The 26,087-nt window shown below is 45.1% G+C and overlaps 1 protein-coding gene across 2 annotated transcripts in view; it reads left to right on the forward strand.

Annotated features, from left to right (window-relative positions):
* The window catches only part of lrrfip1a (leucine rich repeat (in FLII) interacting protein 1a), a 48,419-nt gene that overhangs the window by 5,307 nt on the left and 17,025 nt on the right, over positions 1-26,087 (forward strand). For both annotated transcript variants that reach the window (XR_013844642.1, XM_080019202.1), the window contains exons 2-12: positions 11,210-11,296; positions 19,157-19,174; positions 19,414-19,485; positions 20,223-20,264; positions 20,876-20,926; positions 22,240-22,275; positions 22,992-23,057; positions 23,161-23,202; positions 23,968-24,024; positions 24,237-24,296; positions 24,919-25,002. Coding sequence is in view for 1 of the 2 variants with exons in the window: in XM_080019202.1 (XP_079875328.1) it covers positions 11,210-11,296; positions 19,157-19,174; positions 19,414-19,485; positions 20,223-20,264; positions 20,876-20,926; positions 22,240-22,275; positions 22,992-23,057; positions 23,161-23,202; positions 23,968-24,024; positions 24,237-24,296; positions 24,919-25,002 (615 nt within the window). In the remaining variant the exon portion in view is untranslated. The remainder of the gene's footprint in view (positions 1-11,209; positions 11,297-19,156; positions 19,175-19,413; positions 19,486-20,222; positions 20,265-20,875; positions 20,927-22,239; positions 22,276-22,991; positions 23,058-23,160; positions 23,203-23,967; positions 24,025-24,236; positions 24,297-24,918; positions 25,003-26,087) is intronic.

Below are 26,087 nucleotides of genomic sequence, written 5' to 3' on the forward strand. Positions count from 1 at the left end.
AAATCAATAAATCTGCGATAAAAACACACTGTTTTTTTATTGGTTTTGTTTGGAGAAACGCCCAGCGTGGGTGGAGCAGACGACCATATAAAGACATCCGTGGCGAGCTGACGTAGAAAGAAAACCTTTGGAGACGGAGCGTTCAGAGCGGTCAGAAGCGTTTAGTTTGCAGTGATTACTCCGTCATCAGTTTACCTTATTATTTGACACTTGGGCCACGTCTGATATGAACATCTCATATGATATATAATGTTTTGGATGTATTTTGTTTTTTCATGTGTTGGATTTATTTTCGATCATTTCTAATATTCATTGTGTAAAAGTGCTAAAAAACGACTGCGATGTTCTCCTCGACTTCATGTGTTCTTCTAACCCTCGTCGTGAAGCGTATCGTCTGAATCAGCTACGACCACACAAACAGAATGTGACGCCACTTTACACCACTTTGCCGTGTTGCATTCCGTTCTGTACCTTGGTGCTTTTAGTTTTGGAAACCGTCATGGAATCTGTCTGATGAGGAAAGCTCTCGCATGTACAGTATAAACAGCGCATACCGCTCTCCATATACAGCGCGAACTGCTTCTATACGTGTGAAATGAGAGGGCCATGTTCCGTTGAGGGAACACACGACACAAATCAATATTTCATTCCAGTTCTCTCTTGAGTTTGGCGCGGTAGGAGTCTTAAGGGAGAACATGGGAAAGTTTTTTTTTGTTTGTTTTTTTTGTTAGTTTTTTTTTATCCAGGGTCATTGTGCTGCGCTCGCTTCCAAGTCTTGGGGCTGATGTGCCACGGGCTTCTCGGGGACGTACTGGTCTCAGACTTTGACCGGTTAAGGAGAAAACAGCGAGACGGCGGAACTTGATGTTTTCTGAAATGTGACGCGTGAGACAAGTGCAATGTGACTCCTCATGTCAGTGATCCAAGGTTACGTACGTTAAGATAAATGTCATGAGAGGACAAATCTGTTTCTGTTAAAAGGGGATCATTTTCTTTTTTAACCACTGTTGTTTTTTTTAAGCAGACTATGACCATTAACTCTGTAAAAAAAAATAAACGTGTTAAGAAACTGGTGTCAAATTCCAGTTATCTGTAGCACCTGCAAAAAAACAATTTTTAAGTAACACCCAGAGGCCTGGACATAAGAGATTATATTCTTCCCAAAAGTATCGAGGGAAGCCCTCGGAGGTGCTGTGTGCGGTCGGCTCCGGACGATGATGACAGTGTGTTTTGTCTGATTGAGGGTCCGGGAAGCGATGTAAACAGGGGATTACGCCGCCGGGGTGGTAGTCAGACGCCCGGCGGAGCGCGGCGGAGAACCAACAAGTCTGGTCTGGGGTCCTGAGGCGGTCAACCGCCCCCCCCAGGTCCCCGCTTAATCCCTGTGCCGTCCTCCGCTTCGAGGTCGAAGGGTCAAGTAGAGGTCCACGGGCCAGAGCCCCGCACGAATCCCGCACCCGGAACCTCGCCTCACACGTCCACATTCCATCAGCCGACGAATGGGGAAGATTTCTAGCGCGGCCTGTTAGATAATGAGCAACGTCCGAGGGGTCTTCGCCGGCAGCGCCCCCTGAACTCCCTGTTGCCACTCGGACGAGCGTTCACTCATGAGAAAGTTTGCCCGAAGCGCGTTGATGCAGTCCAGTTACCATCTATTATGCCCCCCTGATGGTGTTAACCAAACAGTAATAGTCCAAACATTTCCTCATATGTTTCTTAATCTGTTTATACACACAGAGGACTATTGGGCTTTGTGAGCCCTTGGCTGCCCCGCGCTCCTGAAGCAGGCAGCTCTCCATAAAAGGAACTGGAGGCTTCCTCAACATGACATCATCACACGCGCAGGGCCGGCCGAGATTGTTATCTAAACTCCTTCCTGTTTGTTGGCCCCTGTTCGGCTCCGTCCGAAAGACCCGGGGAGCGGTAGGAGGCGGCGGTGGACTCTGCCGACTGAATCCCGGCCCCCGTACCGCGGCACAGGGGTCCGGATTCGTTTTATCGAGATGCGCCATGGGGCTGTTGTTATGGCGGTGTACTGCAACTTTTCTGTCATAAGTCGGGATGCCATTGGACAATTATTCAATATGCTTTAACATATGAACATATAAAACATAGAGATACTGTATACTTACTGTACGTCCCACCACTAAAGCCCCTTTCCCACGTGGAACCCGTAACATAGCTGGATAAAAAATATCCGGCAACCGCAGTATGAGGTCATTCCCACATTATGAGGTCATCCCCACATTGGCCTCCTTTACAGAAAAGTTCCATATGGAGTCTGTTCCCACATGATGATGTAACATGATGTAACATTACGAGTCCGGTTGGTTTTTTAGACCAGTGCTTCTCCGCCATCATTTGATCATTTTTCAACCCGTCCTACACCCTCTGCCTCCGGAGAAGGAACGCTCTCCACCCGTTCTCCCTCTCCCTGTCCGCTCGCTCCCTCTCCGGCTCCGCTGCCTGATTGCCACCGCGCCGCGCCGCACCCCGGTGTAGCGCGGCATTTTTCAAGAAGGTAGATAACAACATCACAAACAAATAACAAAAACCCCACTGGTTGTGCGTCATTTGGATTGGGCGCCGCCCCTTCGTCACGGCAATGTCACCCCGTCCATTCCCACACGCCTCCATTCACAGCTGTACCGGCATTTACCCGGATATTATACTTTGTCGAGAGGGGGGACATTTACGGAGCGACTTTAACGAAGCATTAAGACCGGATGCTTTTCCGCCATGACATCAACACGGAACATTGCAGTGGATTCACGGATTTCGGTGTGAGTTGGGAAAGGGGCTTCGGATTGCATTGGCAAAATTTCCCCCCCGCTGGCCGTCACAGACAGCCGGTCACCCGGGTCTGTTGGATTGTGGCTCATAGATTGATGATTGATTTTTATTTATTTATTTATTTATTTTTTAAACACACCAAACTGTTCACACGTTAAAAGAAAATGCTGATGTTCATGGACATCTTGTCTTTTTAGGTGATACTGTGACTATGAGAATACAGTAGTTGGAATTTTTTTTTTTTTTTTATATTGTACCACTGCACTAGAGGTGGTGGGGGTTTGACCACACCAGAACATCCAGAGCCGGTATTTTCTTTAGAGGTCTAAACGGACATCACCAACATCCTGAAAAACCCCAAACAAAGCCATTAAAAAAAAAATGTAATAAATAAATAAATAAACAAAACGTTGAATATTTCTTAATATTGCTGGTTACCTCCGAAACGGCGTGCAGCCACCAGCTGAGGACATTGCTTCACCCATTTACCCACCGCGTTGCAAGAGGAGACACGTTGAGAAGCAGAAATATCTGGAAGGGCCAGATGTATGAAATGTTGACTATTTTTAGAAGGAGCGTTCAGATAGTCGAGTGGAGCTCGACACCATAAACAGGAGGAACAAAAGGGAAAACCCAAGCGAGGACAGGGGGTTTCATTTGGCACAAACGGTTGTTTCCTTTTCAACGTGGGCACGGGCGGACGTGCCGGCGTTGAAGGCTTCCTCGGGGATAAGCTCAAAGAACCCAACGTCATCGTCTTATCTGGTTTGGATGACGGCGGCGGCTGACGAGAGCGTATCCCCGGGCGACGTTTAACAAGGACACCGACTGAAATCTGTTACGTGCAACATGGGTCTGAGCATTTTTTTTTAAATTATTATTTATTATTTTTTGGTGCACGGTGCCGAGTGATGAACACACCCGCCGTGTTGAGTCATGTTGACGGATTTTCATGTAAAGCCCACGCACAAAAAAGCAAAAATCAAAACGCAGCCAGAGGTCACAAATAAGGCTCAGCAGGCTGGACAGTAGGATCCAGTCGCTCTTATAGCGTTCTGATGATGACATCATCTGTCAGGGGCACCCAGAACACTCACTCTTTCTCTCTCTCTCTCTCTCTCTCTCTAATTTATTGCAATTTGATGCCGTTTGGGATTTATTTATTTATTTATTTATTTATTCAAACAATGTGATTTATGTCGTACACAAAGATACCACATTTAAAAGGCCTATGTCAACCGCAGGCCTTCGTTTATGCGTCCAAAACGGAACCGGCACACCTCTGGGTTTTGGGGACCGAAAGATGTAACGTTATAATTCCCCTTCCCCGCCGGCACATTTTTCTTTTTTCCACTCTTCGTCATTATTGCCACCGAAGTCTGCTCAACCCGAGGCTCGACATCCAGCGCTGACGTGCGCTCCAGCAAGGCACCGGGTGCTTTGCCGGGGCGGCCTTCCGCAGCAGGCCACATTCGGAGATGTGATACTGTTTAAATGGCGAGCCGCAATTAAATGTGCAAGAAAACGTGGACGAACGTCGATGCCACAAACCCAACACATGAGATGGGAGGCAGAATTGCTCCCGTGGAGCCAGCCCCCGATGATTTACCGCGCTCTGAGGGTTGTGTAACTTCCCCGGAGCTGTGACCCCATCGTGCAGTGGTGGTTGGAGTTGCAACATAAACCGTTCTCTGCCTCAAAACAACGTTTTTTTTGAAGACCCTCCCAGTTTCTGCTTTTTGTTTTTTTCCACAGTAAAACAGGCGACCAATTGGGAACATCTGGGTAACCTCAAAAGCACCGGGCTATTTATATGTGACTTTTTTTTTTTTTTTTAAATTTTTTTTCTCTCATGCACGTCACAGTCCCACCGCGCCACCACCCGGCCTTTTTAACACGGTGACCGTGTCGCCGACCTCTCCGAATGCGTTTGTGTTCCTCGCGAAGCCGCTCAGACACCTACAGACCGGCCCAATATTTACCTTCCTTTTGACCTGGATTGGCCTTTGCCTCTGCTGAGCATTTTACCTGAGTCCCACCTGAAACCTTTGCAGCTGCTGCGGGTTCGGGGATCGGCATTGAATGGAAAGTCGGTGACGGCATTGAGGGTGATGTCAATGAGGGCCTTGTGCACTTGAATAGAGATACTTCACGTTTTTTTGGGGGTGTTTTTTTGACAAATGTGTCACCGCCACCATGGCTGCAGCACTACGCGACGATGAGGCTTTCATGGTTTCACTTTTGGTTGGAATGCATCTTACCTGTATATTCACCGCAAGTGGAAATATAACTCAGGATTTTATTGCAAAGGTGCGTTAGTGAGGTGTTTTTATTGCTGCACGATGACGCGGTTTCATTTCATTTCCTCAACCTACCTCACTGACTTTATTTTATTGGGGAAGTTGTCATCTGTGCGGTTATCTGCGCTTTGTGTGGATCGAATGGGGTTTTTTGACTGGCGTGGAAACAGGGATGGGATTTGGCCGCTTCTGTCCCCTGTGAGGAAACTGACTCATGTCTGTGGGTCTAGAAAATGCTGAGACCGGGCTGCTACTGGTACGACTGTTGAGTAGCCACACCCTGTCGGCAGCACTGGAACGTGAAGGATTTTATTGGTTTACATGGTTCTTAAAGGGGAAACATTCAGCTACTGGTGCATTTTAGTCCAAAAAAAAGGGGGGACAAAAAGGGCCTATTGTTAACTTATGCCCAGGATATCAGGGGTGTCATAGCCACACAGGGAGATACAATATGGCCTGCAGGATTTTAGAATTATTTTTTTCCCCCAAATTAATATTAAAACCGAGGTATTTTCTATCTGTGTGAAATTCAATGTTTTCCCCTTTTATCCACTTTTGAGGGCAAATAAAAAGGCCTTGCTACGGTGCTGCATGTTGTGCGTGTAAGAACCATCTCGACCTTTTAATCTTGCATTAATTATTTTATAATTATTTGTTATTTTCAGAAACGCTTGCTCAAAGCTGCTGCCACGCCCCCCCCGCCCTCTCCTGGGCCCGCCCTCTCCTGGGCCCGCTGTGAAGGCCTCTGCACTATCTGATCAATCTATGGAAAGGAATTTGATCTCTGTACGGCGAATCGGGGAAGACTCGTTTTTGGCGATATGCGCATAACTGCTGGAATTAAAAGTTATTAAAATTAAGAGAGTTTCCTTATTCCTTTAGAAGGTTTTAAAAGTTTAACTGGTGTCTGTGTTGTGAGCATTGAGGTTTTTCTACCTATAATTAGTTCCCAGGCCTCTTGCAAAAGAGATCTTGATCTCACAGAGAAATCAAGTTTGTTGTTGTTATTATTATTATTATAGTTTAATCAAATTTTATGAGCGATTTTAAGTTATTTTAGAAAGTACCCTGTCGCCTCCATTCCAGGAGGACAAACTGTCATTGAGGGCATGGGAAAAGGCATCACGCTGGGTACAGTCAGACCAGACGGGTGGCACTGGAATCCTAGATAAAGACCTGGTGTTCGCAGAGATGCGTCAGCAGGGACGAGGGGAGCAGGGCTGACAGGAGCACGGCTCGTACATGTAGTGTTAAAAGTAAGGATAGTGTACAATAAGAGGTTGCATTACTGCTTTTCTTTTCCTATACCAATCAATACCAACCAATATTACTTCTTTAAATAGAATTTAATATAATAAAAAGAAATACATAGCGGATAACATGACTTTAACAACACTGCATTTGTTTTTGTTTTTTATTACTTTTTTCCCTTTTGATACGGACACTGGATATTGGATCGGCACCTTCTCCAAGTACAATATATTGGTGTCTTATCTGTTTTTAAATGTGTATGTGATGTGTAATGCAAATTTTTGCATTACTTACTCACAAAAATACCCTGTTGTTTGTCTAATGGCTGTGTTTTGTGCTTTGCGACGTTTGATTTGTTTATAGAAAGTGGAAGTCATGATTCAGTAAAACAATGACCTTGAGGGTACAGAATACAGTATTTATGAGAGCTGGTGAGATGCTTTTGAAAGGCAAATCTTTCACACACACACACACACACACACACACACACACATACATAGAGGATTTCCCGATGTGTACCAAAACTTCCACCACTAACCATGGCCTTAAAATCACGTCTGTAGATGAACTCGGCGTGCAGCTTGTACTTTGACGTCAACACGACATTGATTTCAGCGTTTGTCTAAAATAATTGGAGGCGTTTCTATTAACATCCTTCCAGTGAACTGGCTCATTCGCTCCCAGGGGGAAAGGCGCCGAATTAGAAGCGCCGCGATTGAACCCGAGTCCATGTGGGTCATTATAAATAGGAAAAGAAATATGGGATTCTTTCTTTTGGCCCAGTTTGGCGGGTTCGGCCGCGCTCAGGTGCAGAATGTTTGGGAACGTCGAGGACCCACAGTTCCACACGCTCACGGTCACTGACGTCATGGTTTGTTTGAAAAACTGCAAGGTAACGGTAATAAGTACCGTTAAGTATAGTAGCTGGGGATAGAGCAATTATGACATAATCTAAGTTATTTCAGCGACTCGCTCTATTTTTTTACAAAATAAGTTTCCATCCAAATGTAAGCGTCATTTTAAGTCAATAAGTTATAAATGCTGCAACAAATAAAACCTGAATTAGGTGAGTTTCCACCGTTTGGCTGTAAGCAAATTAACTGTCAACTACCCTTCTTTTATGTTCCAAGGTTCAAGGTCAATAGCTACACATGTATTATTATGTATTATGACTCTTATAAGCTATATATTTATATATAATGATGTCATGAAATGAACAAAAAAATCTAATTAAATAGTTAACTGCATTCAGGCCTATATTTCATGATTGTGAGGTCCTCGTTCAAGACCCATTGAATTATTGTATTCGAATCATCACCTGAGTCGAAAAAAAACCGCCTCCAACACGAAGGATATTTTTTCCTGCGATTGTGTTTGCATTTTTAACACTCATTGTATGCGGATCGACTCGCACCCAATGTTACGGGCAGGCCCCCGCCCGTCTGGTGACGGCAAAAAGAAAGGCGCCCTAAATAGTCGCGGAGAACACATGCTTGTGTCCGTGGAGCTCGCTCTGAGAGGGGTGGGAGAGGGTGGTGCACGCGGTGCAGCGTGTGGTGACTAAGGGGGCTGTGTGACCTCCGGTGGATGACTCAACGCTCCGACTTCCTCTGCCGCTGTTTTGAAAAGCGTTGTTCTCCATTTTTTTTCGCGGCGGGGTTCCGGGCGTCGCCCGTCGCCGTGTATTTCAGAAGTCATCTTTGGACGCTGTCGACGTTTCCACGAACCGCGGCTCGCTGAGTCTTACGATGGAGCTGGGGCGTCTTTTAAAATGTGGTGAAAATGTGTAAAGGGCTTCTAAATCATTCGTACTTTTTTTTTTTTTTTTTTTTTTTTTTTTTTGCTGGACTGGAAGAAAACAAATTGAAATTATTGATGCTTAGGTTAGTAGATTCGTGTTGTAAGAACCGTGTATTTTCTGCACATGAAACAAGGAAAGCGTCGCTGTAAAGCAGGTAGTCACTACAACGCCTGGCTGGTCAAATTCCTTGTACACGCAATTGGCCAATTATTTTGATTATACTGTGTTTTTACAGTTTGAATGGATGATACTATTGAACAATTGCATAATCCTCTTCAAAGCGACTGACTTAATAGACTAAAATGCACACACTGCGGTGGGCTAAGTAGTCTGGTCAGTCTCACATTGCACCTCTTATCCGGGAAAGGTTAACGTGTGTGTGTGTGTGTGTGTGTGTGTGTGTGTGTGTGTGTGTGTGTGTGTGTGTGTGTGTGTGTGTGTGTGTGTGTGTGTGTGTGTGTGTGTGTGTGTGTGTGTGTGTGTGTGTGTGTGTGTGTGTGTGTGTGTGTGTGTGTCACCTCCACATCGGTGTCTCTGCATTAACCCTTTAGGGACCGCGGTTTCCTGCCGTGGCCGCTCGGCAGCTAAAGAGATCAGTCCGGGGGTCATGACATCATCGGTTCTGTTTCACGGAGGGAGGTTTTGTGTCCTGCTGACCGAGGGATTTGATCGGGCGACCTTCACCTTCTGTCTCTGAAAGGGGCGAATGAAGCTTCGGACATGTGGACTTTAAACTCATAGAATGCACCTGTGCACATCCTTACGGCTTTCCCGGGGTTTGACTTCTAGCGCCATGAGGTGGAAGTGATGTGCTCCGTGTTTTTTGTTTTCTAATGGTTATGTGAGGCCCATGTTCATGTTTTGACCTGCGGTGCATGTATCACCCTTCACCAACTCACCAAAGTGACATCGATTAAAAATCGACTTTATGTACAACCTTTGTTCCTGCACCTGCCTTTGTTTTTACCCCGTTGGGTTTACACCTGATCCCCATGCGAACCATGCTGTCCTGGTACCGACGTGGTACCCTTAGACAAGAGGACACAGATTTTAGGAACGCAGAGGATACGGTATTTAGCAATCATTGACTCCGTGTCGAGGAAATTCCATTTTAATCAGTGAGTCAGTGAAGTGACCAAAACAGGGACATGGGTGAAGGCTTTTCCCGGAATCTCTCTATAAAGACGGATATTTCTCCAGGATTCTTATTATAAGTTATTACTAAATGTTCCATGTCTACTATTAGATATGAAGAATCAGGTGTATGATGGGGTGTGGGGATATCAGATAGGGTTAGGATATTAGAGTTGGGTGCATTTTTTTTACATTTATATTTCCGAGCAATGCATGACCTTTAAGTCGGTATTTAATATCGGGGGGAATAAGAATATCGCAAGGTTTGTCAGCATCCTCTCCGATATTTAGAAAACACCCAGTGCTTTCACGGAGCTTAACTTTTATATATCCTTGTATTTATCATTAACCTGGACTGACGCACGCTCCTTTCGAGTCGTGACTATTACAGACCCAAAAGCGAGCGCAGACAGGAAAAAGGAAGGAAAAAAAACAAAAAAACAGTCTTGTCCTTAAAAGGGCCAAGTGTGAGGTTGAAGATGAAGGATCTGTAACAGTGGAGAGCTCTCCTGGGCTCATAGCGAATACTTCCAAAATGCTTCCATGTCAGGTTCCACAAGTAGTGCTGAGGACAGATGCAGACGTTACATGGTGTTTTATGATCACACAGCTGTGTGTGTGTGTCTGTGTGTCTGTGTGTGTCTGTGTGTCTGTGTGTCTGTGTGTCTGTGTGTGCGCGCACGCGGTTTTAGACCTGCATATTCATATAGGTATGTGTTTAAGAGGCACTGTTACTGTGTTCACATTTTACAGTATCTAGGGCATAGTGTCTGACTTTGGTGTGTGTGTATGTGCCATGCCTCCTCAGTGTCACAGTGACCGAGAGGCGAAACTTTCCCCCAGCCCCAATCACACACCGGCAGGAAGGAAGTCTGTGCGCACACACACACACACGGTCTGAGGGTTTCCTTTTAAGGAAAAGGCCCGTCGCCCACTGCGTGCTGATAGGAGCCCAGTCGATACCTTCAAACGCAGTAATATAAATACACGCGTGCACTCATTTACACGGCGTTTTGGCCCCCGGCGTGCGGGGCCCGCGGGATTCTCACAACATTGCGGAGGCAGAAATACACCGGGCTGAACGCGCACGCCGTCCAGGGGACACTCGGCCTCTGTATTTATAGCAGAATAAATAATCCATCTCAATCAATACTTCCAGATGGTTCCCAAATGTGTGTGTCAGCCGTCTGGGAGTTTGGTACTGAGGAGCTTCTACAAGTACTATGATCTGTTTAAATCAAGGTGTGGATTTCAACAGAGTCACAATACAGTCACAACAGAGTCACAATACAGTCCCAACAGAATCTCAAGAGTCTCAATAGAGTCTCAATACAGTCACAATAGAGTATCAAAGTCTCAATAGAGTGATTAGAATTGATAAAGTTACATTAGGGCTGGGCGATGTGGAGCGAAATAAAATATCACAATGTTTTTTGACGAATACCTCAATATTGATTTTAGTTTTGTTTTGTTTTTCTGAGTGGATGAGTATTGCTGCTTTCATAGTATTTTTACACACACATCGTCTTCACCAGTAACTAGTATCACCGGTAATGTGGATATTATGTCTGGATTACAATATCTGGAACAGTCTACGAAGCCCAGAAAGCTGTAGTACTTTACCGAAATGCAGATACAACAAATACGACATTTAAACTCTTTAAACGATGCAAAAATCCCAGACGATACCTAGTCTCGTATCACTCTGTTAATTACAATTATGTCGGACATTACGAGGATATTCATTTATTTACTCATTTGCAGTTCTGTGATTCACCATCTGGAGACAGTGACACGCCCCGCATACTGTGCAGCGCTTCGAGATGAATTCACGGCTCTACTGATGTTTTTTCTGTTCCTCCCCCCTCCTCGCCCACCTTCCCTCCCTCCCTCCCTCTCTCCCTCCCTCCCTCCTCCTCCTCCTCCTCAGGCGGAGGCCAGGTTGGCAGCCAAGCGAGCAGCCCGGGCAGAGGCCAGAGAAATCCGCATGAAGGAACTGGAGAGGCAGCAGAAAGAGGTATGAGCGGGACTCAGGCCCGATCGCCGATTGACAATTTTATGGGGGTGGGTGTGGAGGGGGGCGCCCACCCCGTGCTCTGTTATAAGTTTATAATTTGTAATCATAAGATTTACATATGGAGCGGCAGGCACGTGGCGGGTGCCCGAGCACCTGCCCCTTCGTTCCTTGATGCCTTCCGTTTTGTTGTTTTTTTGGGGGTTTTTTTTTAACCGTGACAGGGCATCGAGGTGTGTGCACATCCCCGAGGAACGTGTCCTCACGGATGACCCGCGGGGCGTGGGCGCCCGACGCGCACCATCGCGGCCGTGATCTGCTCTCCGTTGTGCTGCCCCTTTTCCCCCGAGCGGCAAAATGCTTAGAACCAGATCTGGGGGTCCATGTACCTATTTCTTTTATTTATTTATTTGTATTTTTTGAGCGCCTGCCCCTCGCAGTCTCTGGACGGGGCTGTAGAGCGGGGGAAGCGAGGTCCGATCACTAGTGGTGACTCGGCAGCTCTGAGCGGAGAGGGCGGGAGCCTCCGCCCCCTCTCTCTCTCTCTCTCGCTCTCTCGCTCTCTCTCTCGCTCTCTCTCCGCTCCAGTCTCAGAACACGGTAAACGGCGCTGACACCGTTTCAATGCTCCGATTCTTCCCGGCGGATTAAAAAAATAAATAAAAAACAGAAGAACAAAAATCGTCTCATCAATGTCAATTGCGATCGATGGAGTCGACCGCCGATGAGCGGTCTAATCGTGAATCTGCCCAAGAGCGTCAAACGCACTCTAATCAACGTTGTCCAAGTCCGGTCCAAGGATTTGCCTCCACATTTGATGATTTAATGTCTCTCTAGCTGGACGTATGGAAATACATGGATCCTGGGGCTTAGTTTGTTCCTGGTTACACTGTAAGAAATGTTATTTTGTGCCAGGGTTGTCATAAAAATCTGGTTGGTTAAAATAAAATAGCTAAAATAAATACATTTCTAAAATAATTAAATTAAATGAAGAGCTCATGATTCTTATTTTGCTTCTCTTCTGATTTAATTCTTATTTCGGCATTTTTACATTTTAGTTAAAACGAGTAATTGACAGTGAAGAAGTGTCCCCTGTCCTTTGAAGCATGAATAATAGATGAGAAAGCCATGATATTTAAAAGAAACTTGGCTTGCTTCTCAAACATTTGTCGTCATCAGCACCAGAACATTCCTTCTTATTAAATTAGACGACCGCCCGACCCCTGTAATGTCATCCAACAAAGGAAAAGAAGGATCGCCCCAAAATACCAAGAGGATTTTAGCCGTCACGTGACTGGTCACTGTGTTCGCCTTGGGGAACAAAGTCATTTCCTGTCAACATTGCTTTACATTCTTAAGCCTCAGGTCTTTTATCCTGCGCCAGGCCAGAGGTCAGGGGTCACGGCAGTAAACAGGGTGCTGAACTGTCCGGGCACCAAATGGCCCTGATGCGGATTATCTGTTAAATAAAACGTCCAAATAAGGTTAAAAAGCAGTCGGTGGAAAAACACACGCTACGTAATGGAACACAAATAAAACAAATGAAATGTGTTTTCAAGATTAAAGATGTTGGCACAGGCAGCCATCTCAGCTTACCTCACTTTACTGGTCCCTAACTGGAACCTCCGCTTAGATTGTTCCCTAACTTGAACCTCGGCTTAGATTGTTCTTGCCATTTATCATCATACACTGTTGTGTATGAAATGTATAATTTTTTGTCCGTGCAATTAATATTTTTCCGCCCAAAATATACGAAAACATGACATTTTGGTGAATATTTTACTTGCAGTTTCACACATTTGTATAGTAATTATGACATCATCGCCCGATCACAATTATTTGAGTTCTTCACAATATTTTTTGAGAATCGATTGATTCCCCAATTGTATGTTTCCATCAAAATTTAGTTGAAATCTATTTTATAATAATTTATCAATTCTTGAATATCAAGAAGAATATCAATTATTCAAACTATTTAACCCCTAAAAGAAAGTGAAATGATCACTATTCATTTAAATGAATGAATTCAGTTCTACTGACAATGATATTATTATTATTATTAGTAGTAAGACAATTACACAGGATTGAATCATCTCGGTTAATAGCTGCTTATTCTGCAGTTCCTTAAGAGGATCACTGATGGCCGTTTGGGCCAACAAACCAAATTGGTTCCAAAAGAGAATAATTTCGATTTTTTTTAAGTCAAGAATTTAATGAAGTTTGCGTTTTCTACATGCATCTGGTTGGGGCAGGGGTCAAAAGTCATGGAGTACTTTTCCTCATGTGTTGTACAGTTGTAAGGTTTTGTACTTTATTTGAGCAACTCCTATTTTGGGGAACTACTGTATATACATTTATGTTATTGCATTTCAAGGCAAACGTGTTGAACGTTTTTTTACGTTCAAGTTTGAGGCTAGATGAAAACAAGAGGGTCACGGTAAGGTCACAAAGTTGAACAAGTTCTTTTATCCGCATTTTACAATCTTATTTAACACTTTCATGTTTTGCCTCTCACTACTGGACGTTTCTAGTTATTCTTAGTTCTTCTCTAAACGTGTCAGAATCAGCAATGGGTCATTCTGGGTCCATGTTGAGACAGGTGTGTGTGTGTGTGTGTGTGTGTGTGTGTGTGTGTGTGTGTGTGTGTGTGCGTGCGTGCTGGGCTACTGATCATTAGTGCGTAGTTTGTGCGTTCCATGCTTGAGCCTTGGGTCAGCACCTACCGCGGGGAGTCTCTGCTTTCCTTCCTCACTATTTTTAGCTGCACAGTAATCCACACAGAGGCTGAACCCTCCCTCTCACCTGTGCAAACTGACCTGACAATGGAAGTCTGCTTTCTGGAACCAACGGTGCGGCTGCGGTTCAGATCCCCCGACTCAGCGATACCCCAATATTCCCACTCCTCCTGTGCCAGGGAAATGGCATACAATTTTATCCAGCATGGTTAGAAATAGACAATTATACCTGTAGTAATAATAGTAATGGACACTTATAGTAGCTGGCAATGAGAATATACAGTGTACACCAATCAGCCACAACATTAAAACCACCACTAATAACCACTAATATTGTGTGTCTCCACCTTGTGCTGCAAAAACAGCTGTGACCCGTGGAGGCATGGACTCCACAAGACCTCTGAAGGTGTCCTCTGGTATCTGGCACCAAGACGTCAGCAGCAGATCCTTTAAGTCCTGGAAGTTGTGAGGTGGGGCCCCCATGGATCAGGCTTGTTGTTCCAGCACATCCCACGGATGCTCCATCGGATCGGACCCTAACCCCGCCCATCCACATGATGGAGAAGAAAACGTGACGCATCAGACCAGGCCACCTTCTTCCATTGCTCATGTGTCCATTGTAGGAGCTTTCAGGGGTGGACAGGGGTCAGCATGGACACTCTGACCGGTCTGCAGCTACACAGCCCCATACACAGCAAGCTGTGATGCACTGTGTGTTCTGACACCTTTCTATCATAGCAGCATTAACTTTTTCACCAATTTGTGCTCCAGTAGCTCTTCTGTGGGATCGGATCAGTCAGGTTAGACTTTACTCCTCACGTGCATCATTGAGCCTTGGGCGCCCATGGCCCTGTCACCGGTTGTCCTTCCTTGGACCACTTTTGGTAGGTACTAACCACTACATACTGGGAACACCCCACAAGACCTGTCGTTTTGGAGATGCTCTGACCCAGTTCCATGATGCGTCTCTCCTCTTCCCCTCTGATCTCAGAGCTCCAGACTTAGTGATGAGAGCAGGGCGTCTCGCTCCTCCAGACTTGAGCTGAAGGTGGGTCCTGATGTGTGATTAGTCTATTATGAAGGTGTGTGTGCGTGTGCGTGCGTGCGTGTGTGTGGAAATATACTTTGAAAATGCAAATACTTTTGCGTTTTGCGTGAAGGTCCTTGAAAAAAAAAAAATAATAATTGTATTTGAATTTCATTTTGTAATCAGAATAAGAATAACCCCTGCTGTAACAAGTGATCTTTTAACTAACGACAGTAAAACCTAAGGAGGGGAATCATCCTCAGAAATCCTCAAAATGCAACTAAATCAACCAAGTACACCCGCTTTTTTTTCTAGTAAGCTGCTACTGTTGATGTTGTCTGATTGGGATCCACCGGGGTAATCTGCAGCGCTGGAGCCCTGCACACTTATTCTGATCAAACCATGGCTGTGGAGTCCAAACACGCAGTTAACTAGACACACACACACACACACACACACACACACACACACACACACACACACACACACACACACACACACACACACACACACACACACACACACACCAGTCATACTTACTGGATTAATGGGCAGGGTTAAGCTGTGTCTGGACAGGAGGTGTGTGTGTGTGTGTGTGTGTGTGTGTGTGTGTGTGTGTGTGTGTGTGTGTGTGTGTGTGTGTGTGTGTGTGTGTGTGTGTGTGTGTGTGTGTGTGTGTGTGTGTGTGTGTGTGTGTGTGTGTGTGTGTTCAGTGTGTGCATGCGCACCAGTTTAAAGCCTTCAGCCAAGTTCCAAAGTAGCTTAGCAGGCTGCACTCCTCCTTTGGTGGAGCAGTCCCTGCACCGACAACAAGCTGCAGGTTGTTGACATGAGCAACGGGCTGCCGTGCCGGCGGCCAGCGTCGCGATGTTGACTTTTTGGACACGTTCTCGGACGCAGAAGATGGGATTTAACGCTGGATTCTAAGCTGTCTAGCGGTGTGACGCGGCACCGTCACGTTCTGAGCCCCGCTTTCGTAGACCGTCAGCCCGTGACCCCCGTCTCCATGACGGGCAGCCAGAGCTTCTGCGGGCAGCCTTAGGATGCACCCCTACCTGGGAGCCTGAGGGCAGCAGGACGGCAGGGCGGCGGCTGGCAGGGAGGGGGCTGAGGGCCGCCCTCTCTGGGCGCCCAAGAACCCCTCCGCTGAAAAAGGGGAGCTCGGTGAGTGGGGCGGTGCGGGGGCAAAACATGTAAGCTGTTTGTGTAACGCATGAATTACATGAATGGGGCCTAATGACCGCCCCTGGCTTGCTCCCTAATTTACTGGCTAGACATGTAATCGGAAATAAGTGAGTAGACTGGTTCCCCCAGTAAAGTCCTGATGCTTGTAATGCTTGTTGACAAAGTGTACGGCATTGTGTAGGGCTGGGTATTGTTTAAAAAAAAAAATTGACGATACCAATATCCTTGAAGTGAGTAAAGTGAGTTTTTTTTTTTTCTACCATACCCATCATGTGAATGGATGCACTCAGTTGTGTAAAATGCACCACTCCTCCCCATCCAGATGGTTTTTAAAGGAATAATTTTTTAAAGTGTTCAAATGATATATATTGATAAATATTTATATATTTATATATTTATCATATTATTATATATATTATATATATATTATATTATTTATAATATTTATTAAATAACTGTACAATCAAGTATTTTGGCAGTGTCATTTTAAGCAAATAGCCAGTACAGGAGGAATGAATACGGGGGGGGGGCTCCTAAACTGAAGCTGACTGTGCTTTTATGTCTAATCTACTGCATCGATGTATTGAAGGAAAGGCTTTAAAATTGAATCTCCAAAAAAATATGTATATTATAAGGATTTTTTTTATGACCTTGGTCATATTATCACTCAACTAAACAGTATGTATACAGTATAATACTGTATATATACACTGCATATTTTCCCAAAAAGGCCAATAGGTGATTCGGCTGCGAGCAAAACCATACAAATCGTCTTTTTGTTTTCTAGATCTGGGTCCAAAAAGGATCGAATGCAGGTATCGTTTGATCGGAGAGGTTTTTGCTACCACTTGGTTTTTGGGTTATTTCAGTCGATAACGTAAAGGTAGTGAGTACCGACACCCCGCCCCTGCGCTGTGTGTTCCACTCAGATCCTCGGGAGTTGAGGATGAAATGCCTTGACGTTTTTCCGAGCCTTATTTGCACACACGTCAAAAGATATCGCAGCAGAGCACTGAGGTGTGAAAAGCTCATTAACACTGGATTTAGCTGCACTTCTGATCCGTGAGGCTCTTATCTGAGACTTGTTTACATTTACGTACGTTAACTATATTGCATCTAGAGTCCTTCAATTGATTCGTTGTGTCAAACAAAACAAAGTTAGTGTGTTGGTGTCTCAGTAATATTTACGACATAACACGACCGTTTCCCATCCAGTCTGAAACGTTTCTTTAGGAATTGTATTTTACAGTGTTTTGTTGTAACAGTGCAATAGTCGACATGCATCCGGTTGGTTTTGAGATTGGTTTCGCGGTACGACCATTAAAAAAAATATATAATAATTCTGCTGCGTCAAGTTGTTCTCGCTGTACGGACATGACCTTTCCTCTCCACCGGAACGGTGAATTAAAAGCAATGGGCCCCGGGAATAGACTGCTGACCTCTAGGGGGAGGGGGAAAAAAAACAAAAAAACAAAAAAAACCCACGACACCGCTAGACGATCGATAAAAAGACGTCCCAGACGCAGAGGTCGGCTGAAAATGGATTTGTGAAAGCCAGCATTACAGAAGCGGTCAATCCATATATATAAAGCGAGCATGAGAGGGAGGCGGCGGCGGCGGCAAATCTGGATTAGGGCGCTGGAGCGATGAGGCACTATAAATGGAAGGTGATCACTGTTAATATAGATATTGGAAGAGGCTGCGGGTATAAATACGCGGCGTGGTTCCGCCGCCCATCCCTGGCTCTGGCGACGGTTGAGGGAATAACAGCGAGAGCCAAGGCAGAAGCACTTTTGTCAATCCCCCAATAAAGGATCTGGAAACGGTGATTCGGGGCTTTCGGGTTCGACGCCTAAAAAGAGCCGGTAGAGTCTGTCCAGCCATCCCCCGGTGAGTGCTAGGGAATTATATTTCTATCTATTGCGTGTTTCCAAGTGTGTTTTGCTTGAGGACATCCTAATCCTGCTAAATAGGCGGGCCACACATTTTGGGGGTGGACATATGTTGTCTCTGACTGTTATACGCTGGGCTGAAAGCTGTGACCTTTGTTGCCCGTTAACTCGGCGTGACACCACTTGACGTTCACATTTATTTCACATGTATATTTGACGATTTGTAAATGAGAGGAAAGTCCTTGCTGCAGCATTGAGTTACGTTGTCAGTTTTCCCTCCCTGTTTTTTTTTTTTAATGCATGTGAAAACGGTTCCAGCAGTGCAGTAATGAAATATTCCCAATTCTGAGAACGTCCGGTGCGCCCCTCAAGGCTCAGCTCGGTGCACTGCACATTTCTGCAAGTTCGAAAATCGGGTGCGAAAAGGTTCTGGACTTTGATTTTCCAGACCCAGTATTACTTTGGTCACTTTAAAGCCGGTCACTCGTGTACGCTCTAACCCAGTTCCTGTGAGCCCCGGGGAGTTTATTCCAGAGACCAGAATTGTCCCCCAAAAGTGTCCCCGGGGAGACGAGACGCAGACGCACGGGTGACATTGCGACACTGGCGCACTCCCAACCTGCCCCCGACGCCAACCACCCTGTGGGCGGGTGGAAATCAAAAAGGAACCGTTGCCCCGGCGACCTGGCGGCGATGGTCTCCTGCGGGTCCCCGGTGAACTGCTCAAGTTCCTGCCGCTGTTTACTTTTGGCCGATTAACAGAAGTGGGCCCTTCCACATTCTGCTTGGCGTTCTGTTTTCATTTGGACGGTCGAGTGTCACGTTCTCTCTTTCTCTCTGCTCTTAGCCTGGTGTGTCTGTTCTGCGGCGTCACCTTTCCAAAACGTGAAACGTTCCCCCGCTCTCGCAATTAAGGTGTTTTTTTTTTGTTTTTTTTTTCCCCCCCGTTTCGTCTTTGTTTGTTTGTCTCTGTTTGCTTCCTCCCTGGTTACTCACCTCCGCCCTCCTCCCTGGTGCTGTGTAGATCTTTCAGGTCCAGAAGGTAGGACTCCTCATCCACACCCGGTCTGCTGCGCTTCCATTCTGTCACGTTATGATTTAGACACAAGACACATTTTCTAAACCTCGCTCAAAGTTGATTTGTACTTTTCTGTCCAGTATTTAAATGTATATTTAAAGGTAACATTACACATGACGCATATATTTGAAAACTGTCTGGTTGTGTCCAATGCTTTTCTTGTTGTATTCTATGTTTACCCATCTCTTCTTTGCCTGATTTAGAAATATTACGGTTTGGACACCAAATTGGATGACAGATCTGACGGCAAATGGGGCGATATTGAACAATGGATGGTACAGTGTGCGAGTTTGACGACACGCACCATTTAAAACGGACCTAACCTGTCTATGCGCTTCTCTAACACGTTTGGATTTTGACTTCTGGACACTCGAGCACCGTTCGCTGTATGCCGTTGAGTCATTCAAGATCATTCCTGTAAAGGCTTTTAGGAATTGCAGATTGTCACGTGAAGCTCGTCCACTAATGATAATCCACTTATTCAAAGCAGTAACGTTCCCGTTTGGGTTTACGCGGCCATCTGTCCCCTTGGTGTGAGACCGCATGCCTTTTCTCATTTCTACTATCTGCTCGTCCTTCTGAAATGTGTAACTGCAACTGTTTGGATGCTTGGTGTTTTGCAGTTTTGCAATTTTCTGTTTTCCGGGAGGGGCGTGGGCTGTCACGTAAAGATTGGTGACATTGAGTGGACAAAAACCTTTGCGGTGGAATATCTTGTGGCTTCGATTGAATATGAATAACACAGACTGCGGGTGTCACTAGGAAGGTTTTTGCTGCATGCGCCTCGATTCTTTGAAAACGTCATCCAAACTTTTCAGGTTTCTTCTCCGGTTTTCTAAAAAAATAAAAAAATAAAAATGGATGGATATGTTTCCATGCACGCCGCGTTTCGGAGTACTCCCATCCTTCGCCTTTCTGCGTGACCTTTGACATTTCCGTCTCCTTCCAACCCGCCCCACCCCCCGCCCCTCCATCCCTCTCCTCATCTCCATGTTCCCCTTCCATCCTCCAGGAGGACAGTGAGAGGTACTCACGCCCTTCACGGACGCACACGGTTCGTGGCTCTTCCCGCTCCCTCCATCTCCTCATGCCTCTCCTCCATAACCCCGTCTTCCGCCGCTTTGAGGAAACGTTGTTCTGTGCGCGCTGGACCGCGCTGTGTTTAGTGTGGGACCCAGTTGGGTGGAGTCGTTTGCAGATGTTTGTTTCTCCTTGAGAGTCCCTGGGACGAAAATAGGACCAATTGAAATGAACGTTAATGTATAGATAGATGACAAATATATGATTTATATTTCTGAAGATTAAAAAAAAAAACTCAAGTAAAATGGTGGAAAAAAACAATGAACTTGTAGGATGTAGAGAAGAAAAAAAATATATATATTTTTTTATTACCCTGGAGAAAATGAAATGGCAGCAATATCAATACCATCTTCTCATCACTAACGGGTTTTGTTTTGATTGTTTGGGGATTAGTATTTGGATTAGAAAAGCTTTGACACAAAACGCAACATTTAAACCAGATTCAGAAGTAATAGTTCACAAGGGATATTTTATGTTTAATTAAAAATTAACCAGTTCTAATGAACCACCTTTTTATTAGAACTGATTTTTCGTTTCCGTCTCTGAACCGTAACCCTCCGTTTCCTTTTTTTGTTTCTCATGCAGCTCTCGGATGAGGATGAGCGGATGTCCGTAGGGAGCCGGGGCAGTGCCAGGGTCAGTATCCCCCAAAAAACCAACACGCGTTTCACTTCCGCACTCGTTTTAGATTGATTTAATCTACTGATCTATCAGTAAAGCTGTTCCTCAAACTGCAGTCTGAGGGACGCCGGGGGTGAGTGGCACAAAAATTCCAGATTTATTTATTTTATTTATTTATTTTGGAATAGCCCACACCGAGACCCATCACATCACATCACAACCCTTTCCCTACATCTTTTCTCTGCAAAGGCATCTGTTTTTTTTTTGTTTTGTTTTTTCTCCCCCATAATCACAATCAAAACATATTATTCACCCCGACTGATTGTGGATTATGACATGAATATTTGACTCTCATAGATGATATGAAGAATAGACTCTTTGACTCTTCAGTGTTTGAGAAGGTCCACTCACATTCAACAATTCAATATATCTTGCTAATTACCTTTTATTTATTTTTTGGTATGTTAAACGAGCAGACAGCGGAAAGTTCAATTTTGCGAAGTTTGAGAACCTTTGCATTATGAGCGTCCTCATGAGCATCAGGGCCTCATGAGGTCATCTGACATCATACGAATTAAGTGCCTGAAAAGGACAATTCTTGAGTCCATGGGGATGAATGTAACTGACCCACGTGGATTTTACAGAAGCTCCCCGGTTAGACATGAGCTCCATCCGTTACACAGGATTTGAAAGAGGAACTCCTCCGTGGGAACCACCCTTAAATGTCGCGGATAATAGCCCTAACTACTGTGCGGGTTCTGCCTTCCTGCTCCATCACGGTCAACAACCGTTGGAAGTCGCAAGATCATTGCAAGATAACCCGGATGTTGCTGTTCTGCTAATCTGAATGAGAAAAAAAGAACAACCACATATATCTCTCTGCCTTTTTTGCAACTAGCTCTTTGAAGTTACGCCTCGGTCTGTTGAACAAGTTAGTTGCTTCAGGTGGAATTCCCCTTAGCACGGCAGCTGCAAAAGCCAGATTTGCATCTTCCCCTCAATCCCAGCACCAAAACCCTTAGATGGCACACCCGCCATGTGCTAAACTATTACTTTTTGATCTGTATTCCAACAAGAGGTTCAGTAAAGTGCAGTGTAATATGCAGCAAGGCCACATTTACATTGTAAATGAGTATATAAGATAAGATAAACCTTTATTAATCCCCCTGAGGGAAATTCAGGAAATTCAGTCATACCAGCAACAGCAATGATAATGAAACAGAGCAGAGGTACAGGTAAGAGTATGTATGTATGACATATATGTTTGGCTAAGTATGTCAGTATATCAACACTGAAGTAATGCATGGCTCATGGTGTCCTTTGCACAGTCTGATCTGGATGCCATCGGGGCCTATGGTGTCGGGGTAAGGGTTATGTTGTGGTTGCATAATGGAGTTCATGTCCGTGTTTAACCCGGCCTGCATGAAGGTCTGTCCTATGAATGGACCGTTTAACTCACAGCTGGGGATCGAGCTGGATAATGAGTGTTTGCAGATTTTATCAGCTCTGCGGTTAAATCCAAAAGAAAAGCTATTCACTGTTGAGGTGTGAAACAATAACGGTGACAAATCTCTTGTAATTCCCAGCATGCGGCGTTTGTGTGTTCAAATTATGACCCATTCAGGACTCTCCAAATGGACTCGGCTCCAGACTTGTTTTTTATCATTGTGTTTTGGAGCCTTTGCTTCGTGTTTAATGTGCCATTGAATTTCAGATGATTCTCACTGAGTGATTTGTGTTGTGTTTCGCTGTGGCTTCTATGTTTGGAAAGCGATTGCATGGTAGCGTCAGGTGGAGTTGTATAGAGTTGGGTGGCTAGTGTTTGCAAATCTCTGAATCAAATAGCATGTGTGTGGATGTGTGCATGTCATTGCCCTGTTTGCAACTTCCCTGTTGCACTGACTGGTGTTTTATCAGTCAAGGACATATAAGGAGGTGTGAGGCGGCACAGAACTGACCTTTGCATCAGTAACGCCAATAACAACACTAGGCGGGCTGGTTTTGTGGCGACTTACCGAGTGAATTGCTTATTTCAGACCCCGCAGCCTTCTTCCTCTTCTTTCCTTCCCTTCATCTTCAGGGCTCCTCGTTGCAGTCGCATAAGAAGCCCAAGAAAAAGAAGAAGCATAAGCACAAAGACAGAGATGTATGTCAAAAAAAAAAAGTAAACCATGACCGCATGAACATCCCCAATTTTTTGATAAATCACCTTGTTGCTTCTCACTCACGCCGGCTGTTCTCTGTTGCAGAGTAACGGCTTTGACGACGGTTACAGTGCAATATCCAGCCGGGTTGGTAGCAGTTTGTGCATTTGTGTGGTGTTTGCCATCGCCGGTGCCGTTAAATGCATTTCCCATCCTATCAGATGAGACTTAGTTGAAAATCATGGCGTCATAAAGCCCTTTGTCACCGCTACAGTCTCTAACTAGGGCTTTGCAGGTGCAAGCTCTTATGACATCTTGACGGCGCTCACAAGTCTTAAATTAGGTCAATGAGAAACTAAAAAAAAAACCACCTTCTTATTCACTTTTTTTCCGTAAATATGAAGTGTATGTGAATATATCATGAGCACTCCTGGGGTTCTTAAAACTCTTTTGTCCACTGACCTCATTTTTTAGGTCCCCAAATTCTTAGAGCAACTGCAGCTCTATCACAGCAAATTGGAGAGTGTAGCAAATGTTCTTCTTTTTGACCATTTATCATTATTTTGGAGCCAGCACCACTAATGTTATGTATCACTCCATTCACATTTAGGCCTGAAGTGCGGATATTACTCATTCCATATAGCCAACCGCTTGTGAGTTGAATAAATGAAAAGTCTTAGAAATGTCCGGTAACCACCAGGTTGAGGATGTCTGGAGTACTCACACCAGAGAATAGTATTGAATCTTCTCGTTGCTAGACATTGTTTTCTCACCTTCAGCCAGACCGTTACCTGTTCCTGTCGCCTGACTCATTTATTGCAGAACTGAGTCAGGTGCTTGTCGGTCTTTCAACGCAAACATTTTTTTTTTTTTTTTTTACCATGATGCGTCTCTCTTCCCCTCTGATCTCAGAGCTCCAGACTTAGTGATGAGAGCAGGGCGTCTCGCTCCTCCAGACTTGACCTGACGGTGGGTCCTGATGCACGCACACACATTTATGTATATATGCATGTGTATATGTATATATATATATAATGTATGCAAATACAATTTCAACGATTTTGAAAGCGAGCCCAATTGAATGTTTGCTCATACTAGATAGGCGGAAGTGTTTATTCTGTCAGTGCAGAAAGGTCCAGTTTGGATGTGTTTGTCATGGCTTCTCACCACCACACCCCCAGAGCTCCAGACTGAGCGAGGATAGCAGAGTGTTGCGAGCGTCCCGACTCGACCTCCAACCGGTGGGTGTCCTGCCGCGGCCTGTTAATGTCCCGCACCTCCCCACTTCTGACGCTTCCTGAGTGGCATTCATGCGCACAGCGTTTCGTAAAAAAAAAATTGCATTGTTTTTATGTCACAATGGCTCCCATTTCTGGGAGATGATGTCATTGCATTTATTTCTTGATCGCTCGCAGCCATTGTGTGGATGGAAGGTGACATCGTCCTAATTCTCTGTTTTGATCAGTGGGCATTTACTGTTGGAGGTGCTTTGTTAGTTCCTGTGTGTGTTCCTGAATTACCAACACTTCTCTAAAGTTCACTTGAGACCAACGCATTTTCTTTTTGATGAACGGCCTGCTTGTGTAACATAGATGCAGTATGAGCGAAAGTTTAGTAAGGCACTGTTATTTATTTTGTATTATAGCCTGTTATTTGCTCCCCTTCCTGTTTCCTCTCTCTCTCTCTCTCTCTCTCTCTCTCTCTCTCTCTCTCTCTCTCTCTCTCTCTCTCTCTCTCTCTCTCTCTCTCTCTCTCTCTCTCTCTCTCTCTCTCTCTCTCTCTCTCTCTCTCTCTCTCTCTCTCTCTCTCTCTCCATATCTGCCTGCTATTCTCCTTTTCCACTGCCCCCTCTCGTCCTCCTAGGCATCTTACGCTTCCTCTGACCTGTACAGCCTCAATGGCCTCTCTTCCTCCAGGCAACAGGGCTCGGCGTACAATGGCTACCAGGTCTGTAAACAGTCAGAGGACAGAGCTCGGGCGGGGCCCCATTCACAAAACCAAATACGTAAAGGCGTAACGGGGAGAACGAGAAAGGCATCTCTGGCGGCAGAGAGATGAGGAAGTGGCTTTAGATTGATAATGGCTGGATGTAGTGAACTCAACCCTCCAGGTTGTTCCTTATGCTCTGTACTTTGGCACTGTACCCACTGTTTGCACGGCTTTACCTGCCCAAACGCGGTGAATTACAAAAGAGAAACGGCCAAAAAAAAAAAAAAAAATGAAACAGCGAACCAAACATGAACAAACATGTCTGCTTTCAACATAATGGGTTTGTCGTCTACACTGCCAGTCCCCCTCCCTCCCTTTATTTTACATATTTTATTTCAACTTCTCATTAAGTTTTTATTTTTTTATGACCTGAATCCTCTCTGAGGAGGAGTACAGCGTTTTAACTCGTCTTCCCCATTCCTCACGTGTCACCGAGACAATGGGCCTTCGAGTGGCAGGTCAAATTCCAGGTGTGACCAAAATGGGCCCGTTGGCAGAGTTTTGTGTAGAAGGTGTGAAGTGATATTGTTTTGACCAAACTCCACAGTCGGGTCAGGTTGGGGTATAAGATGAAAACACAAATACAATATTTAAATTTAAAAAAAATAATAATAAATAAAAAAAATCTGTTGACTAGGGAAGGTTTTGACTAAATTGACTGTGTCTTATTGAATCGTGACTGAACATCCGGCTCCTTCCTCTTCCTCTTTCCTCCTAATCCGTTGCAGTCTCTTGGGCTCCTCAGTCAGATCTCCTTCCAGCGACACCGTAGGGTTGGTTACGTTTACGAGCTTGACCTTTGACCCCCGCCAGTCTTCCTCCCAAAAAGCTAATTTTTCACTTGCACATATGCTTCCCCCACTCGTAGGCACCCAAAACTGAGCACGTTCGCCCCCCAGAGCAAAGGGAAACGAAAATTTTCGCTGGAGCTTCAAACTTTTTAACACCCGGTCACCGGTTTTGTTTCCGGGGATTTCGGCACGTGTGGTTTTAGGAGACGCACGCGGCCTGGGTTTCGTTCACTCTGCATGACCCGTGATGTT

This window comes from Zeus faber (genome assembly GCF_960531495.2).
Source record: "Zeus faber genome assembly, chromosome: 18".
Classification (NCBI taxonomy): Eukaryota; Metazoa; Chordata; class Actinopteri; order Zeiformes; family Zeidae; genus Zeus; species Zeus faber.